Source organism: Physella acuta, unplaced genomic scaffold, assembly GCF_028476545.2.
Source record: "Physella acuta isolate Inbredline_101_S28 unplaced genomic scaffold, ASM2847654v3 ptg000079l, whole genome shotgun sequence".
NCBI lineage: Eukaryota > Metazoa > Mollusca > Gastropoda > Physidae > Physella > Physella acuta.
The window spans coordinates 429,382-449,356 of NW_026731599.1; the positions used below are offsets into that span (position 1 = coordinate 429,382).

At 48.8% G+C, this 19,975-nt stretch overlaps 1 protein-coding gene across 3 annotated transcripts in view; it reads right to left on the reverse strand.

Moving 5' to 3' along the window:
- LOC131954827 (transient receptor potential cation channel subfamily M member-like 2) overlaps nt 1–19,975 on the reverse strand; it is a 42,281-nt gene that overhangs the window by 16,290 nt on the left and 6,016 nt on the right. For 2 of the 3 annotated variants that reach the window (XM_059318629.1, XM_059318620.1), the window contains exons 11-23: nt 19,771–19,935; nt 19,291–19,472; nt 17,300–17,552; nt 16,595–16,676; nt 13,937–13,980; nt 13,085–13,207; nt 11,520–11,663; nt 9,521–9,748; nt 9,179–9,356; nt 8,068–8,118; nt 7,726–7,740; nt 6,797–6,917; nt 3,304–3,511 (exon numbers count right to left, since the gene is read on the reverse strand). In XM_059318629.1, coding sequence (XP_059174612.1) covers nt 3,304–3,511; nt 6,797–6,917; nt 7,726–7,740; nt 8,068–8,118; nt 9,179–9,356; nt 9,521–9,748; nt 11,520–11,663; nt 13,085–13,207; nt 13,937–13,980; nt 16,595–16,676; nt 17,300–17,552; nt 19,291–19,472; nt 19,771–19,935 — 1,794 coding nt within the window. The remainder of the gene's footprint in view (nt 1–3,303; nt 3,512–6,796; nt 6,918–7,725; nt 7,741–8,067; nt 8,119–9,178; nt 9,357–9,520; nt 9,749–11,519; nt 11,664–13,084; nt 13,208–13,936; nt 13,981–16,594; nt 16,677–17,299; nt 17,553–19,290; nt 19,473–19,770; nt 19,936–19,975) is intronic. The other variant, XM_059318638.1, reaches the window with a different exon arrangement.

A 19,975-nucleotide genomic window follows, 5' to 3' on the forward strand; every position in this document is an offset into this window, starting at 1 on the left:
AGTCAGCACTGTTCTCTCTCTCTCCCAGTCAGCACTGTTCTCTCTCTCCCAGCCAGCACTGTTCTCTCTCTCTCTCTCCCAGTCAGCACTGTTCTCTCTCTCTCTCTCCCAGTCAGCACTGTTCTCTCTCTCTCCCAGTCAGCACTGTTCTCTCTCTCTCTCTCCCAGTCAGCACTGTTCTCTCTCTCTCTCCCAGTCAGCACTGTTCTCTCTCTCTCTCTCCCAGTCAGCACTGTTCTCTCTCTCTCCCAGTCAGCACTGTTCTCTCTCTCCCAGCCAGCACTGTTCTCTCTCTCTCCCAGTCAGCACTGTTCTCTCTCTCTCTCCCAGTCAGCACTGTTCTCTCTCTCTCTCTCTCTCTCCCAGTCAGAACTGTTCTCTATCTCTCTCTCCCAGTCAGCACTGTTCTCTCTCTCTCTCCCAGTCAGCACTGTTCTCTCTCTCTCTCTCTCTCCCAGTCAGCACTGTTCTCTCTCTCTCTCCCAGTCAGCACTGTTCTCTCTCTCTCTCCCAGTCAGCACTGTTCTCTCTCTCTCCCAGTCAGCACTGTTCTCTCTCTCTCTCCCAGTCAGCAATTTTCTCTCTCTCTCCCAGTCAGCACTGTTCTCTCTCTCTCTCCCAGTCAGCACTGTTCTCTCTCTCTCTCTCCCAGTCAGCAATTTTCTCTCTCTCTCCCAGTCAGCACTGTTCTCTCTCTCTCTCCCAGTCAGCACTGTTCTCTCTCTCTCTCTCTCCCAGCCAGCACTGTTCTCTCTCTCTCTCTCCCAGTCAGCACTGTTCTCTCTCTCCCAGCCAGCACTGTTCTCTCTCTCTCTCTCTCTCTCTCCCAGTCAGCACTGTTCTCTCTCTCTCCCAGTCAGCACTGTTCTCTCTCTCTCTCTCTCTCCCAGTCAGCACTGTTCTCTCTCTCTCCCAGTCAGCAATTTTCTCTCTCTCTCCCAGTCAGCACTGTTCTCTCTCTCTCTCCCAGCCAGCACTGTTCTCTCTCTCTCTCTCTCCCAGTCAGCACTGTTCTCTCTCTCTCTCCCAGCCAGCACTGTTCTCTCTCTCTCTCCCAGTCAGCACTGTTCTCTCTCTCTCTCCCAGTCAGCACTGTTCTCTCTCTCTCTCTCCCAGCCAGCACTGTTCTCTCTCTCTCTCTCTCCCAGTCAGCACTGTTCTCTCTCTCTCTCCCAGTCAGCACTGTTCTCTCTCTCTCTCCCAGTCAGCACTGTTCTCTCCCCCCCCCCAGTCAGCACTGTTCTCTCTCTCTCTCCCAGTCAGCACTGTTCTCTCTCTCTCTCTCTCCCAGTCAGCACTGTTCTCTCTCTCTCTCCCAGCCAGCACTGTTCTCTCTCTCTCTCCCAGTCAGCACTGTTCTCTCTCTCTCTCCCAGTCAGCACTGTTCTCTCTCTCTCTCCCAGTCAGCACTGTTCTCTCTCTCTCTCTCTCCCAGTCAGCACTGTTCTCTCTCTCTCTCCCAGCCAGCACTGTTCTCTCTCTCTCCCAGTCAGCACTGTTCTCTCTCTCTCTCCCAGTCAGCACTGTTCTCTCTCTCTCTCTCTCCCAGCCAGCACTGTTCTCTCTCTCTCTCTCTCCCAGTCAGCACTGTTCTCTCTCTCTCTCCCAGCCAGCACTGTTCTCTCTCTCTCTCCCAGTCAGCACTGTTCTCTCTCTCTCTCTCTCCCAGCCAGCACTGTTCTCTCTCTCTCTCCCAGTCAGCACTGTTCTCTCTCTCTCTCCCAGTCAGCACTGTTCTCTCTCTCTCTCCCAGTCAGCACTGTTCTCTCCCCCCCCCCAGTCAGCACTGTTCTCTCTCTCTCTCCCAGTCAGCACTGTTCTCTCTCTCTCTCTCTCCCAGTCAGCACTGTTCTCTCTCTCTCTCTCCCAGTCAGAACTGTTCTCTATCTCTCTCTCCCAGTCAGCACTGTTCTCTCTCTCTCTCCCAGTCAGCACTGTTCTCTCTCTCTCTCCCAGTCAGCACTGTTCTCTCTCTCTCTCTCCCAGTCAGCACTGTTCTCTCTCTCTCTCTCCCAGTCAGCACTGTTCTCTCTCTCTCCCAGTCAGCACTGTTCTCTCTCTCTCTCTCCCAGTCAGCACTGTTCTCTCCCCCCCCCAGTCAGCACTGTTCTCTCTCTCTCTCTCCCAGTCAGCACTGTTCTCTCTCTCTCCCAGTCAGCACTGTTCTCTCTCTCCCAGTCAGCACTGTTCTCTCCCCCCCAGTCAGCACTGTTCTCTCCCCCCCCCCAGTCAGCACTGTTCTCTCTCTCTCCCAGTCAGCACTGTTCTCCCCCCCAGTCAGCACTGTTCTCTCTCTCTCTCTCCCAGTCAGCACTGTTCTCTCTCTCTCTCTCCCAGTCAGCACTGTTCTCTCTCTCTCTCTCTCCCAGTCAGCACTGTTCTCTATCTCTCTCTCCCAGTCAGAACTGTTCTCTATCTCTCTCTCCCAGTCAACACTGTTCTCTCTCTCTCTCCCAGTCAGCACTGTTCTCTCTCTCTCTCCCAGTCAGCACTGTTCTCTCTCTCTCTCTCCCAGTCAGCACTGTTCTCTCTCTCTCTCCCAGTCAGCACTGTTCTCTCCCCTCCCCCCAGTCAGCACTGTTCTCTCTCTCTCCCAGTCAGTACTGTTCTCTCTCTCTCTCTCCCAGTCAGCACTGTTCTCTCCCCTCCCCCCAGTCAGCACTGTTCTCTCTCTCTCTCTCTCTCCCAGTCAGCACTGTTCTCTCTCTATCTCTCTCTCCCAGTCAGCACTGTTCTCTCTCTCTCTCCCAGTCACCACTGTTCTCTCCCCTCCCCCCCCCCCACTCAGCACTGTTCTCTATCTCTCTCTCCCAGTCAGCACTGTTCTCTCCCCCCCCCCAGTCAGCACTGTTCTCTCTCTCTCTCTCTCCCAGTCAGCACTGTTCTCTCCCCTCCCCCCAGTCAGCACTGTTCTCTCTCTCTCCCAGTCAGCACTGTTCTCTCCCCCCCCCCAGTCAGCACTGTTCTCTCTCTCTCTCTCTCTCCCAGTCAGCACTGTTCTCTCCCCTCCCCCCCAGTCAGCACTGTTCTCTCTCTCTCTCTCTCCCAGTCAGCACTGTTCTCTATCTCTCTCTCCCAGTCAGCACTGTTCTCTCTCTCTCTCTCCCAGTCAGCACTGTTCTCTCTCTCTCTCCCAGTCACCACTGTTCTCTCCCCTCCCCCCCCCACTCAGCACTGTTCTCTATCTCTCTCTCCCAGTCAGCACTGTTCTCTCTCTCTCTCCCAGTCACCACTGTTTTCTCCCCCCCCCCCCAGTCAGCACTGTTCTCCCCCCCCCCCCCAGTCAGCACTGCTGCCACTGACCCTATCTTTAGGCTTCCTGCAGCAGGGACAGAAGGCCCTGCAGAGCCTGCGACAGGTGTTGTACAGGAACCTGATGGCGATGAAGGGGTAGAGAGCCAGTACCAGGGGGACCGGCAGGAAGGGCCGCTGTTGGTTGCTGATGACGAGCTTAAAAAACTGGTACTTCCAAATCTCGATGGATTTTTCATGGGTGTTTTGCAGCGTTTCACTGGGAGAAAAAAAGTGGACTCTGCCATACATGGTGACAACCTGCCATGGTAGACCAACCTTGTGACAACCTCCCATGGTAAACCAACCTTGTGACAACCTCCCATAGACCAACCTTGTGACAACCTTCCATAGACCAACCTTGTGACAACCTCCCATAGACCAACCTTGTGACAACCTCCCATAGACCAACCTTGTGACAACCCCCCATAGACCAACCTTGTGACAACCTCCCATAGACCAAACTTGTGACAACCTCCCATAGACCAACCTTGTAACAACCTCCCATAGACCAACCTTGTGACAACCTCCCATAGACCAACCTTGTGACAACCTCCCATAGACCAACCTTGTGACAACCTCCCATAGACCAACCTTGAGACAACCTCCCATAGACCAACCTTGAGACAACCTCCCATAGACCAACCTTGTGACAACCTCCCATAGACCAACCTTGTGACAACCTCCCATAGACCAACCTTGTGACAACCTCCCATAGACCAACCTTGTGACAACCTCCCATAGACCAACCTTGTGACAACCTCCCATAGACCAACCTTGTGACAACCCCCCATGGTAGACCAACCTTGTGACAACCTCCCATAGACCAACCTTGTGACAACCTCCCATAGACCAACCTTGTGACAACCTTCCATAGACCAACCTTGTGACAACCCCCCATGGTAGACCAACCTTGTGACAACCTCCCATAGACCAACCTTGTGACAACCTCCCATACACCAACCTTGTGACAACCTCCCATAGACCAACCTTGTGACAACCTCCCATAGACCAAACTTCTGACAACCTCCCATAGACCAACCTTGTGACAACCTCCCATGGTAGACCAACCTTGTGACAACCTGCCATAGACCAACCTTGTGACAACCTCCCATAGACCAACCTTGTGACAACCTCCCATAGACCAACCTTGTGACAACCTCCCATAGACCAACCTTGTGACAACCTCCCATAGACCAACCTTGAGACAACCTCCCATAGACCAACCTTGAGACAACCTCCCATAGACCAACCTTGTGACAACCTCCCATAGACCAACCTTGTGACAACCTCCCATAGACCAACCTTGTGACAACCTCCCATAGACCAACCTTGTGACAACCTCCCATAGACCAACCTTGTGACAACCTCCCATAGACCAACCTTGTGACAACCCCCCATGGTAGACCAACCTTGTGACAACCTCCCATAGACCAAACTTGTGACAACCTCCCATAGACCAACCTTGTGACAACCTCCCATAGACCAACCTTGTGACAACCTCCCATAGACCAACCTTGTGACAACCTCCCTTAGACCAACCTTGAGACAACCTCCCATAGACCAACCTTGAGACAACCTCCCATAGACCAACCTTGTGACAACCTCCCATAGACCAACCTTGTGACAACCTCCCATAGACCAACCTTGTGACAACCTCCCATAGACCAACCTTGTGACAACCTCCCATAGACCAACCTTGTGACAACCCCCCATGGTAGACCAACCTTGTGACAACCTCCCATAGACCAAACTTGTGACAACCTCCCATAGACCAACCTTGTGACAACCTCCCATAGACCAACCTTGTGACAACCTCCCATAGACCAACCTTGTGACAACCTCCCATAGACCAACCTTGAGACAACCTCCCATAGACCAACCTTGTGACAACCCCCCATAGACCAACCTTGTGACAACCTCCCATGGTAGACCAACCTTGTGACAACCTCCCATAGACCAAACTTGTGACAACCTCCCATAGACCAACCTTGTGACAACCTCCCATAGACCAACCTTGTGACAACCTCCCATAGACCAACCTTGTGACAACCTCCCATAGACCAACCTTGTGACAACCTCCCATAGACCAACCTTGTAACAACCTCCCATAGACCAACCTTGTGACAACCTCCCATAGACCAACCTTGTAACAACCTCCCATAGACCAACCTTGTGACAACCTGCCATAGACCAACCTTGTGACAACCTCCCATAGACCAACCTTGTGACAACCTTCCATAGACCAACCTTGTGACAACCTTCCATAGACCAACCTTGTGACAACCTCCCATAGACCAAACTTGTGACAACCTCCCATAGACCAACCTTGTGACAACCTCCCATAGACCAACCTTGTGACAACCTGCCATAGACCAACCTTGTGACAATCTCCCATAGACCAACCTTGTGACAACCTCCCATAGACCAACCTTGTGACAACCTCCCATAGACCAACCTTGTGACAACCTCCCATAGACCAACCTTGTGACAACCTCCCATAGACCAACCTTGTGACAACCTCCCATAGACCAACCTTGTGACAACCTCCCATAGACCAACCTTGTGACAACCTCCCATAGACCAACCTTGTGACAACCTCCCATAGACCAACCTTGTGACAACCTCCCATAGACCAACCTTGTGACAACCTCCCATAGACCAACCTTGTGACAACCTCCCATAGACCAACCTTGTGACAACCTCCCATAGACCAACCTTGTGACAACCTCCCATAGACCAACCTTGTGACAACCTCCCATAGACCAACCTTGTGACAACCTCCCATAGACCAACCTTGTGACAACCTCCCATAGACCAACCTTGTGACAACCTCCCATAGACCAACCTTGTGACAACCTCCCATACACCAACCTTGTGACAACCTCCCATATACCAACCTTGTGACAACCTCCCATAGACCAACCTTGTGACAACCTCCCATAGACCAACCTTGTGACAACCTCCCATAGACCAACCTTGTGACAACCTCCCATAGACCAACCTTGTGACAACCTCCCATAGACCAACCTTGTGACAACCTCCCATAGACCAACCTTGTGACAACCTTCCATAGACCAACCTTGTGACAACCCCCATGGTAGACCAACCTTGTGACAACCTCCCATAGACCAACCTTGTGACAACCTCCCATAGACCAACCTTGTGACAACCTTCCATAGACCAACCTTGTGACAACCCCCCATGGTAGACCAACCTTGTGACAACCTCCCATAGACCAACCTTGTGACAACCTCCCATAGACCAACCTTGTGACAACCTCCCATAGACCAACCTTGTGACAACCTCCCATAGACCAACCTTGTGACAACCTCCCATAGACCAACCTTGTGACAACCTCCCATAGACCAACCTTGTGACAACCTCCCATAGACCAAACTTGTGACAACCCCCCCATAGACCAACCTTGTGACAACCTCCCATAGACCAACCTTGTGACAACCTCCCATAGACCAAACTTGTGACAACCCCCCCATAGACCAACCTTGTGATAGCAAAGATCAGCGTGTTGTACACTAGCTTCGTGTTAAACAGGAACTGCAGGACGATAAGGTAGCTGCTGAGGTTGTCGTTAGGACATTGCGCGAGCCTGTCCTTGATGTCACCTGCAATGTCAGGACAATGTCAGAACAAACAATCAGACAACAAAAATATTTGCGCAATCGTCTACATCGACCATCAGACAACATACTCATACTTTGTTAGAAAACTGATAATTAGATCTTTTACACATGTGAAATGTCTCCTATCTAACTGGAACAATACTCAAATCATAGGCTTTTAAAAACTGAACGAAGAATTTATTTCACTTCCGGTTACCTGGGATAGTTGAATGGTTTACCTGGGATAGTTGAATGGTTTACCTGGGATAGTTGAATGGTTTACCTGGGATAGTTGAATGGTTTACCTGGGATAGTTGAATGGTTTACCTGGGATAGTTGAATGGTTTACCTGGGATAGTTGAATGGTTTACCTGGGATAGTTGAATGGTTTACCTGGGATAGTTGAATGGTTTACCTGGGATAGTTGAATGGTTTACCTGGGATAGTTGAATGGTTTACCTGGCAAAGTTGAATGGTTTACCTGGGATAGTTGAATGGTTTACCTGGCATAGTTGAATGGTTTACCTGGGATAGTTGAATGGTTTACCTGGGATAGTTGAATGGTTTACCTGGGATAGTTGAATGGTTTACCTGGGATAGTTGAATGGTTTACCTGGGATAGTTGAATGGTTTACCTGGGATAGTTGAATGGTTTACCTGGGATAGTTGAATGGTTTACCTGGCATAGTTGAATGGTTTACCTGGGATAGTTGAATGGTTTACCTGGGATAGTTGAATGGTTTACCTGGGATAGTTGAATGGTTTACCTGGGATAGTTGAATGGTTTACCTGGGATAGTTGAAGCGTTTACCTGGGATTTTATCAACTGAAAATAAAAAGAAAATGTCTTAAGTAAACTTAATCAAACTAATTGGAATGGTAATTTATTAAAGCAGGTACTAGACGACCCAGTTACCCGATCTCTGCCCTGCACAAACCAATATCCCATTATGTCCACCCCACCATTTATAGTCAACGCTGCATAAGAGAGAGAGAGAGAGAGAGAGAGAGAGAGGGGGGGGTCATATTGAATTCAAGATTTGAGGGATCATTTCTCCGTGAGATATTTTGTCTGGGATATTTTGTCAGAGAACATTTGTCACGGAACCTTAGCAAGAAACAATGAGCTACAACTAATGAGCAGGTAACTCACCTTGACATCCAAACTGATGTGAGTAGTTGTACAGGCACGAGCAGGGGTTATCTGTGGGATGTAAAACGGTGATGTCATAACTGGGAACAGGGCATTCCCCCTCCCCCCGTCAATTACCCCCCCCCCCACCACCCCGACATTACCCCCCCCCCCCCGGAGTAATTACCCCCTGTCAATTACCCCCGCCCAGTAGGACATTACCCCCCCCCCCCCACACACACACACACACGGGCAGGGTTAGACCTAGGGTTATGTTTAGATTTAGGGTTAGGTTTAGGGCTAGGGTTAGCTTTAGGGCTAGGGTTAGGGTTGGAGTTTGGTTTAGGGCTAGGGCTAGGGTTAGCTTTAGGGTTAGGGCTAGGGTTAGGGTTGGAGTTTGGTTTAGGGCTAGGGTGAGAGTTAGGTTTAAACCGATGTCTAGCGTTGGTTTTGTGTTAAGTTTTAGGCTAAGGTGGATGCTTAGGTTTTGGTCTTTTTTCTTAAGGTTTGGATTAAAGTAGTATTTAGGTATAGAGTTCCAAATAGAGTTAGGATTCTAACTTGAGGGGTGAGGGTGGGGGGTATTTCCCGGGGGGGGTAAATGACAGGGGGGGTAATTGACAGGGGGTAATTGACAGAGGGTAAATACGAGGGGGGGAATGTCCTGTAGCCGTCATAACTAGTGTAAGATGCCGCACAGCCTACCTGACCTTAACCCAGCCTACCTGACCTTAACCCAGCCTACCTGACCTTAACCCAGCCCACCTGACCTTAACCCAGCCTACCTGACCTTAACCCAGCCCACCTGACCTTAACCCAGCCTACCTGACCTTAACCCAGCCCATCTGACCTTAACCCAGCCTACCTGACCTTAACCCAGCCCATCTGACCTTAACCCAGCCCACCTGACCTTAACCCAGCCCATCTGACCTTAACCCAGCCCACCTGACCTTAACCCAGCCTACCTGACCTTAACCCAGCCTACCTGACCTTAACCCAGCCCATCTGACCTTAACCCAGCCTACCTGACCTTAACCCAGCCTACCTGACCTTAACCCAGCCTACCTGACCTTAACCCAGCCTACCTGACCTTAACCCAGCCCACCTGACCTTAACCCAGCCTACAGCCCACCTGCTCTCAGGTCAGACAGGTCTGTCATAAAGAGACCAAAGATGGCACGTCTGAAGGCCTTGAAGAAGCCAGGCCAGCCCAGGGGGTGGGCAGGGTAGACGACGGCGTACATGGACACAGCCCCAGACACCAGCGTTAAGGACCACATTTTCAGCCAGCTGATCAGGTCCTTCTTCATCTAGGACATGACGTCAGGACATTCAGCACAAGACGTAAGGACTTTCAGAGGGGTGACGTCAGGACATTTAGGACGTGACGTCAAGATTTTAGGATACGTGGATACGATAAAGTCATATTTCATATAAATAAACAATCAGTGAGGTCAGGACAATCAGGACCTACCATGACTGAGATGTTGATCATCATGGGACCGTAGACTGGGCTGACTGGAAACAAGTAGGTCATGGCGTTGAAGAAGAAATAGACGAGACTGAAGCTTAACATGACCTTGACATAGGCAAACGGTAGCAAGTTGGGGTACATGAGACGGCAGAAGATCATCAGACACAGCGTGTAGCAGACGACGAGCAAAGTCCGCAGGTTGCTGACGATCGAGACTTCTGAGTATTGCTAAAGACAGTCAAAACGTTAGCCCAAACAATGGCTTCACACACCCAATCATCTATGTTGATCTAGAAATAGATCCTTACATTGTATACTAGCCGTCCCGGCCAGGCCCTGCACAGGCCTCAGTGAAGAGGACCATGACTCGTGTGTTTATTAAGCAGCATATAACCTGCTTTGCCCGGGTTTAGGAAATACACTACTTGTCTAATTAACCCTAACCACAACCAACTAAAAAACAAAACATAAACACAAAAAAACGCAAACATAACATAAACGCAAACCCAAACACAGACAAAAAAAAAACAGAAACACAAACACAAACGTAACGCAAACACAAACACAAAAGCAAATACACACGCCCGGTTTCGATTTACTTAAGGACTATAGTAACCCTTCTTATCTACAGTCTACGGCACTGTTAAAACGAACTTAGGAAGGCCCGTGGCGACAAATAGCACCCTGTCGGGGCGCCTGAGGACGCCCCGGATTCGATTTAGTGTACGACTATAGTAACCCTTTTTATTCACAGCCTATCGCATTCTTTAAAACAAACGTTTGCACCATAGCACTCACAGGATATCCCAGGGCGCCAAATCACACCCTACCGGGGCGCCGACGGACACGCCTGATTCAATTTAGTGAACGATGATAATACCTCAAACTTGTCCGCAAACGGAAAGATAGAAGTAAACATATGTAAGGGGCTGGGGAGTTATTTAATTATTTTACTACAAAAAGGTGAATGTCTTTTTGTGTTCCTCCGAGGATTGTTGTTGTTTCTATTTAAGTAGTCCGCTATTCTGGCGCTGATATAATTATGATTTTAAAATGGTTTGTAATTGCTTTGTCTTGTTTATATTTTGATATTATTTATGCAAACATTGTTTAAGGAGTGTGGCTCCACTTTGCTTTAAGTCCTGAATGTTACTTATTATTGTATTAGGGACTATTTTCTTGTGCGTAGTATTGGTTTCTTTGTTCGTAGTAATTGGTTTTTTTGTTCGTGAATGTGGTGTGTCGACAGGGAGGGACATTCTGCTGGAATGTCGAGGCCTGTGTGTTGAAGAGTTTCTGTGTCACGTTTATGTGGTGTATGGACGGTGGTCCGAGATTGGGTATTTTGTTTCGTTGAGTTCTGTTTGTTTTGTATGTCTTGAGTGTTTTGTTTTGTCTAGATCTAGATTCTAGTTTTTTTTATAATAACTTTTGGTTCCATATTTTGTTAAATAAATTTTATATTATTGTTAAAGCTTTTTGTTTTCATTATTTAGACTAAGGTTCGGTTATTAACCAGTCTGGGTTTAGCCGGGCTTGCACTGACCGGACAGTAGTTAGTTAGATAAGCCTAGAAGGGTAGATATTAGGTATCCCCCCCCCCCCCTAGCAGGGCTTACACATATAGGACATTTAGGAGCGGCTTCTAAATTGTTGTTGATGAAATCCAATAATTAGTAAACAGTACGTTCAGTGTATAAAATAAATAAAAGGCAGTATTTAAAATATCTGTGTTTTACCTACCATATTGCACTTTATCAATCAATGCTAATTATAATGTCCCCCGAAGAAAGTCTACCGCCCCCCGAACGAAATGGAATTAATATAATTATATAAGGAAAAAATATAATCTTTTTAACAGTGTCCCCCCACCCCCCGAGGAGAAAAAAGTCTGGAAGAAATGAGCCCGCCCCCCCCCCGAGGAGAAAAAAGTCTGGAAGAAATGAGCCCGCCTCCCCCCCCCCCCCCCCCCACACACACACTAACTAGGCCAGCTGACCTTTTTCTTGATGGCCGTGCGATAGACCTGGTCACACATCAGACCAAAGAGCCAGATGACCACCAGCTTGTTCTTGTTGTGGTCGCCACAGAACGGCTCGCCGAGGGCTTGGACGAACAGCAGCAAAAACAGGAAGTAGAAGATCTGGGACACGAACAAAAACAGGAAGTAGAAGATCTGGGACACGAACAAAAACAGGAAGTAGAAGATCTGGGACACAAACAAAAACAGGAAGTAGAAGATCTGGGACACAAACAAAAACAGGAAGTAGAAGATCTGGGACGCAAACAAAAACAGGAAGTAGAAGATCTGGGACGCAAACAAAAACAGGAAGTAGAAGATCTGGGACACAAACAAAAACAGGAAGTAGAAGATCTGGGACACGAACAAAAACAGGAAGTAGAAGATCTGGGACACAAACAAAAACAGGAAGTAGAAGATCTGGGACACAAACAAAAACAGGAAGTGGAAGATCTGGGACGCAAACAAAAACAGGAAGTAGAAGATCTGGGACACAAACAAAAACAGGAAGTAGAAGATCTGGGACACAAACAAAAACAGGAAGTAGAAGATCTGGGACGCAAACAAAAACAGGAAGTAGAAGATCTGGGACACAAACAAAAACAGGAAGTAGAAGATCTGGGACACAAACAAAAACAGGAAGTAGAAGATCTGGGACGCAAACAAAAACAGGAAGTAGAAGATCTGGGACACAAACAAAAACAGGAAGTAGAAGATCTGGGACGCAAACAAAAACAGGAAGTAGAAGATCTGGGACGCAAACAAAAACAGGAAGTAGAAGATCTGGGACACAAACAAAAACAGGAAGTAGAAGATCTGGGACACGAACAAAAACAGGAAGTAGAAGATCTGGGACACGAACAAAAACAGGAAGTAGAAGATCTGGGACACAAACAAAAACAGGAAGTAGAAGATCTGGGACACGAACAAAAACAGGAAGTAGAAGATCTGGGACACGAACAAAAACAGGAAGTAGAAGATCTGGGACACAAACAAAAACAGGAAGTAGAAGATCTGGGACACAAACAAAAACAGGAAGTAGAAGATCTGGGACGCAAACAAAAACAGGAAGTAGAAGATCTGGGACACAAACAAAAACAGGAAGTAGAAGATCTGGGACACAAACAAAAACAGGAAGTAGAAGATCTGGGACGCAAACAAAAACAGGAAGTAGAAGATCTGGGACACAAACAAAAACAGGAAGTAGAAGATCTGGGACGCAAACAAAAACAGGAAGAAGAAGATCTGGGACGCAAACAAAAACAGGAAGTAGAAGATCTGGGACACAAACAAAAACAGGAAGAAGAAGATCTGGGACACGAACAAAAACAGGAAGTAGAAGATCTGGGACACAAACAAAAACAGGAAGTAGAAGATCTGGGACACAAACAAAAACAGGAAGTAGAAGATCTGGGACGCAAACAAAAACAGGAAGTAGAAGATCTGGGACACAAACAAAAACAGGAAGTAGAAGATCTGGGACACAAACAAAAACAGGAAGTAGAAGATCTGGGACGCAAACAAAAACAAGAAGACGGACTTACCTGGGCCATCCAAAATTTTGTGATTGGTGCCCGCCAGAGGTAGTAGAGTTTCCTGAGAACCATCAGATTCTGCCAGACACGGTAGACAAAGAGGCGGAGCCAGATATTCCTGAAGCCGATTGTCTGGGGACACGTCACACGATTAGTGCAGCTTTACACACTCACCTGTGCTTTACACACCCACCTGTGCTTTACACACTCACCTGTGCTTTACACACTCACCTGTGCTTTACACACTCACCCGTGCTTTACACACTCACCTGAGCTTTACACATGCATCTGTGCTTTACACACTCACCTGAGCTTTACACATGCATCTGTGCTTTACACACTCACCTGTGCTTTACACACTCACCTGAGCTTTACACGCTCCTCTCTGCTTTACACACTCACCTGTCGTTTACACTCTCACCTGTGCTGTAGACAGACTCACCTGTGCTTTACACACTCATCTCTGCTTTACACAAACTCACATGTACTTTACACTCACATGTGCTTTACACACTCACCTGTGATGTAGACAGACTCACCTGTGCTTTACACACTCACCTGTGCTGTAGACAGACTCACCTGTGATGTAGACAGACTCACCTGTGCTTTACACTCTCACCTGTGCTGTAGACAGACTCACCTGTGCTTTACACACTCATCTCTGCTTTACACAAACTCACATGTACTTTACACTCACATGTGCTTTACACACTCACCTGTGATGTAGACAGACTCACCTGTGATTTACACACTCACCTGTGATGTAGACACACTCACCTGTGATGTAGACAGACTCACCTGTGATGTAGACAGACTCACCTGTGATGTAGACAGACTCACCTGTGATGTAGATAGACTCACCTGTGCTTTATACTGACTTCTCTTTCCAATGTTGCTACGTGAACCTGTAACGACAGTAAAAATTCTGTGTAAGAGAGTGTGAGGGGCGTGGGGTGGGGGGGGGGGGAGGGGGGAAAGAGCGAGAGTGTGTGAGAGTGTGTGTGAGAGTGTAAGAGTGTGTGTGAGTGTTTGTGAGAGAGAGTGAGTGTGAGAGTGTTGTGTGAGAGTATGTGAGTAGGGTGAGTGTGAGAGAGTGTGTGAGAGTGTGTGTTACAGTGTGTGTGTGAGTGTGTGAGTAGGGTGAGTGTGAGAGAGTGTGTGAGAGTGTGTGAGAATGTGTGAGAGAGTGTGTGTGTGTTTGTTTGAGTGTGTGTGAGTGTGTGAGTGTGTGTGTGTGAGAGAGTGTGATTGAGAGAGTGTGTGAGTAGGGTGAGTGAGAGAGTGTGTGAGAGTGTGTGTTAGAGTGTGTGTGTGAGTGTGTGAGTAGGGTGAGTGTGAGAGTATGTGAGAGTGTGTGTGTGTTTGTTTGAGTGTGTGTGAGAGTGTGTGAGAGTGTGTGTGAGAGAGTGTGTGAGAGTGTGTGTGTTATAGTGTGTGTGTATGTGAGTGTGTGAGAAGGGTGAGTGTGAGAGTGTGTGAGAGTGTGTGTGTTATAGTGTGTGTGTATGTGAGTGTGTGAGAAGGGTGAGTGTGAGAGTGTGTGAGAGTGTGTGTGTGAGAGAGTATGTGAGAGTGTGTTTGAGAGAGTGTGTGAGAGTGTGTGTGAGAGTGTGTGAGAGAGTGTCTGTGTGTGAGAGAGTGTTTGAGAGAGTGTGAGTGAGAGAGTGTGTGAGTAGGGTGAGTGTGAGAGAGTGTGTGTGAGAGTGTGTGTGTGTTTGAGAGAGTATAAGAGTGAGTGTGAGAGTGTGAGCATGTGTGTGAGAGTATGTGGAGTACGTGTGAGAGAGTGTGAGAGTTTGTGTATGAGTATGTGAGAGTATTTGAGAGTGTGTGTAAGAGTGAGAGTGTGTGTGTGAGAGTGTGTGAGAGTATGTGGAGTGTGTGTGAGAGTGTGTGGAGTGTGTGTGAGAGTGTGAGTGTGTGTTTAAAAGAGTGTAAGAGTGTGTGTGAGAGTGTGTGAGAGTATGTGGAATGTGTGTGAGAGTGTGTGAGAGTATGTGGAGTGTGTGTGAGAGAGTGTGAGAGTGTGTGAGAGAGAGTGTGTGAGAGTGTGTGTGTGTTTGAGAGAGTGTGTGTAAGAGTGAGTGTGTGAGTGTGAGAGTGTGTGAGAGTGTGTGAGTGTGTGTGATTATTTGAGATAGTGTATGAGAGTGAGTGTGTGTGTGTGTTTAAGAGAGTTGTTGTAAGAGTGAGTGTGAGTGTGTGTGAGAGTGTGTGAGAGTATGTGGAGTGTGTGAGAGTGATTGTGAGTGTATGAAAGTGTGAGTAGGGTGAGTGTGAGAGTGTGTGTGTGAGAGTGTGTGAGAAGGTTGAGTGTGAGAGTGTGTGAGAGTGTGTGAGAGTGTGTGAGTGTGTGTTTGAGAGAGTGTGTGTAAGAGTGAGTGTGAGAGAGTGTGTGAGTAGAATGAGTGTGTGTGAGAGTGTGTGAGAGTGTGTGAGTGTGTGTTTGAGAGAGTGTGTGTAAGAGTGAGTGTGAGAGAGTGTGTGAGTAGAATGAGTGTGTGTGAGAGTGTGTGAGAGTGTGTGAGAGTGTGTGAGTGTGTGTTTGAGAGAGTGTGTGTAAGAGTGAGTGTGAGAGAGTGTGTGAGTAGAATGAGTGTGTGTGAGAGTGTGTGAGAGTGTGTTTGAGAGAGTGTGTGTTAGAGTGAGTGTGAGAGAGTGTGTGAGTAGAATGAGTGTGTGTTAGAGTGTGTGAGAGTGTGTGAGTGTGTGTTTGAGAGAGTGTGTGTAAGAGTGAGTGTGAGAGAGTGTGTGAGTAGAATGAGTGTGTGTGAGAGTGTGTGAGAGTGTGTGAGTGTGTGTTTGAGAGAGTGTGTGTAAGAGTGAGTGTGAGAGAGTGTGTGAGTAGAATGAGTGTGTGTGAGAGTGTGTGAGAGTGTGTGAGTGTGTGTTTGAGAGAGTGTGTGTAAGAGTGAGTGTGAGAGAGTGTGTGAGTAGAATGAGTGTGTGTGAGAGTGTGTGAGAGTGTGTGAGTGTGTGAGAGTGAGTGAGTGTATGAAAGTGTGAGAACGGTTAGTGTGAGAGTGTGTGTGAGAGTGTGTGTGAGAGTGTGTGTGTGATAGAGTGTGAAAGTGTGTGAGTAGAATGAGTGTGTGTGAGAGTGTTTGAGTGTGTGTGAGAGAGTGTGAGAGTTGGGTGAGTGTGTGAGTGTGAGAGAGTGTGTGTGTGAGTGTGAGAGTGTGTGTGATAGTGTGTGTGAGAGAATGTGTGCGTGAGAGTGTTTGAGAGAGTGTGAGAGTGTGTTTATGAGTGTGTAAGAGTATGTGAGGTGTGTGAGAGAGTGTGTGTGCGTGAGAGTGTTTAAGAGTGTGAGAGTGTGTGAGTAGAATGAGTGTGTGTGAGAGTGTTTGAGTGTGTGTGTGAGTGTGTGTAAGAGTTAGTGTGAGAAAGTGTGAGAGTGTGTGTGTGAGGGTGTGTGAGAGTATGTGGAGTGTGTGTGAGAGTGTGTGAGAGTTAGTGTGTGAGAGTGTGTGTGTGATAGAGTGTGTGAGAGAGTGTGTGTGTGTGTGAGTGACTCACCGTACAAACCTCTGGCCTCGTGGGGGTCAACAACCTCCACCCACAGGTAGGTCGGGAGGACGAGCAACACACACAGACAGATCTGGGGTCAAAGGTGGTGGGGGTTATGTGGTGTGGGGGTTATGTGGTGTGGGGGTCATGAGGTGTGGGGGTTATGTGGTGTGGGTGTTATGTGGTGTGGGTATATGTGGTGTGGGGTTTATGTGGTGTGGGGGTCATGAGGTGTGGGGGTTATGTGGTGTGGGGGTTATGTGGTGTGGGTATATGTGGTGTGGGTATATGTGGTGTGGGGTTTATGTGGTGTGGGGGTCATGAGGTGTGGGGGTTATGTGGTGTGGGGGTTATGTGGTGTGGGGTTATGTGGTGTGGGGGTTATGTGGTGTGGGGGTATATGTGGTGTGGGGGTATATGTGGTGTGGGGTTTATGTGGTGTGGGGGTATATGTGGTGTGGGCGTATATGTGGTATGGGGGTTATGTGGTGTGGGGGTATATGTGGTGTGGGGGTTATGTGGTGTGGGGGTATATGTGGTGTGGGGGTTATGTGGTGTGGGGGTATATGTGGTGTGGGGGTTATGTGGTGTGGGGGTATATGTGGTGTGGGGTATATGTGGTGTGGAAGGAGTGGGAGGTGTAGCCTGGTTATATAATACTTTACAAGGCATACAGCCATTAATCAGCTCTACATTGACCCCCCCCCCCCCCACCTTGACGTGGTCTGACAGCGTGAAGTAGCCGATGTTGCCCTGACTGAGTCGGATGTTGCCGAACCACATGTTGCTGATGTGTTTCTGACAGCACGAGTGGGCGATGAAGTATTTGTTTTGACCAATCAGCGCCAGGTCCACGGCCGTGTGATTCTGGACGTCTGCGTGCCGGAGGGTCAGGCAGTTTAAAGCTTGCTCAGGGGACTCGCGGTAGTTCAGGTCCAGCATCTCAACGGCCAGCTCACCAAACTTCCTGGGGACAAACACAACAAGGCTGACTCTAGGGGACAAACAAGGCTGACTCTAGGGGACAAACACAACAAGGCTGACTCTAGGGGACAAACAAGGCTGACTCTAGGGGACAGACAAGGCTGACTCTAGGGTACAAACAAGGCTGACTCTAGGGGACAAACACAACAAGGCTGACTCTAGGGGACAAACAAGGCTGACTCTAGGGGACAAACAAGGCTGACTCTAGGGTACAAACAAGGCTGACTCTAGGGTACAAACAAGGCTGACTCTAGGGGACAAACACAACAAGGCTGACTCTAGGGGACAAACAAGGCTGACTCTAGGGTACAAACAAGGCTGACTCTAGGGGACAAACAAGGCTGACTCTAGGGGACAAACAAGGCTGACTCTAGGGGACAAACACAACAAGGCTGACTCTAGGGGACAAACAAGGCTGACTCTAGGGTACAAACAAGGCTGACTCTAGGGGACAAACACAACAAGGCTGACTCTAGGGTACAAACAAGGCTGACTCTAGGGGACAAACACAACAAGGCTGACTCTAGGGAACAAACAAGGCTGACTCTAGGGTACAAACAAGGCTGACTCTAGGGTACAAACAAGGCTGACTCTAGGGTACAAACAAGGCTGACTCTAGGGGACAAACACAACAAGGCTGACTCTAGGGGACAAACAAGGCTGACTCTAGGGTACAAACAAGGCTGACTCTAGGGGACAAACACAACAAGGCTGACTCTAGGGGACAAACAAGGCTGACTCAAGGGGACAAACAAGGCTGACTCTAGGGTACAAACAAGGCTGACTCTAGGGTACAAACAAGGCTGACTCTATGGGACAAACACAACAAGGCTGACTCTAGGGGACAAACAAGGCTGACTATAGGGGACAAACACAATAAGGCTGACTCTAGGGGACAATCACAAAAAGGCTGACTCTAGGGGACAAACACAATAAGGCTGACTCTAGGGGACAAACACAATAAGGCTGACTCTAGAGGACAAACACAATAAGGCTGACTCTATGAGACAAACAAGGCTGACTCTAGGGGACAAACAAGGCTGACTCTAGGGGACAAACACAATAAGGCTGACTCTATGGGACAAACACAATAAGGCTGACTCTAGGGGACAAACAAGGCTGACTCTAGGGGACAAACACAATAAGGCTGACTCTAGGGGACAAACAAGGCTGACTCTAGGGGACAAACACAATAAGGCTGACTCTAGGGGACAAACAGAATAAGGCTGACTCTAGGGGACAAACACAATAAGGCTGACTCTATGGGACAAACACAATAAGGCTGACTCTAGGGGACAAACACAATAAGGCTGACTCTAGGGGACAAACACAATAAGGCTGACCCTAGGGGACAAACACAATAAGGCTGACTCTAGGGGACAAACACAATAAGGCTGACTCTAGGGGACAAACAAAATAAGGCTGACTCTAGGGGACAATCACAAAAAGGCTGACTCTAGGGGACAAACAAGGCTGACTCTAGGGGACAAACAAGGCTGACTCTAGGGGACAAACACAATAAGGCTGACTCTAGGGGACAAACAAGGCTGACTCTAGGGGACAAACAAGGCTGACTCTAGGGGACAAACACAATAAGGCTGACTCTAGGGGACAAATAAGGCTGACTCTAGGGGTCAAACACAATAAGGCTGACTCTAGGGGACAAATACAATAAGGTCGACTCTAGGGGACAAACACAAGGCATATTAGCCTTGAACTACCTTCCGGTGTCCATAATTTTGAGCTTAAGGTCATGGTCAGAAATCCACTGTCGGCCCAGACGGTTGTACATTGTGGACAGTATAAGTGCCATGCTCATGGGGTCGTTGGTTCGGCTCCAGAGTATCTTGGTCAGTTTGGTGTTGTTGGTCAGTACTGACCAGTAGAGTAGGGCGTGCAGGGCCTGACGTCAACACAGTCCAGTTAATACAGGCCACCCTTATCCTGACACACCCACCAGTCCCTTAACGCCCCCACCCCTACCCTGACGTCCCCACCCATACCCTGACGTCCCCACCCCTCCCCTGACGCCCCCACCCCTCTCCTGACGTCCCCACCCCTCCCCTGATGTCCCCACCCTCCCCTCTCGCCCCCACCCCTCCCCTGACGTCCCCACCCCTCCCCTGACGCCCCATCGCCTGACGTCCCCACCCCTCCCCTGACGTCCCCACCCCTGACGCCCCACGGCCTGACGTCCCCACCCTTTGTTCTGCCACCACCGCCGTCTCCTCCCTGTTTGTGCTAGCGTTGACAGAAAGCAGGAGGGGGTCGACCAGATGTTTGACGCCCGTCAGGACCAGGAGCAGGCTGTTGAGGGGGCAGTCGGTGCTGCTGACAAAATTCTCCGACAGCGGCTGTTGGAAGTGCTGGGATGGTGGGAAAAATTGGGATCACTTGGGATTGGTG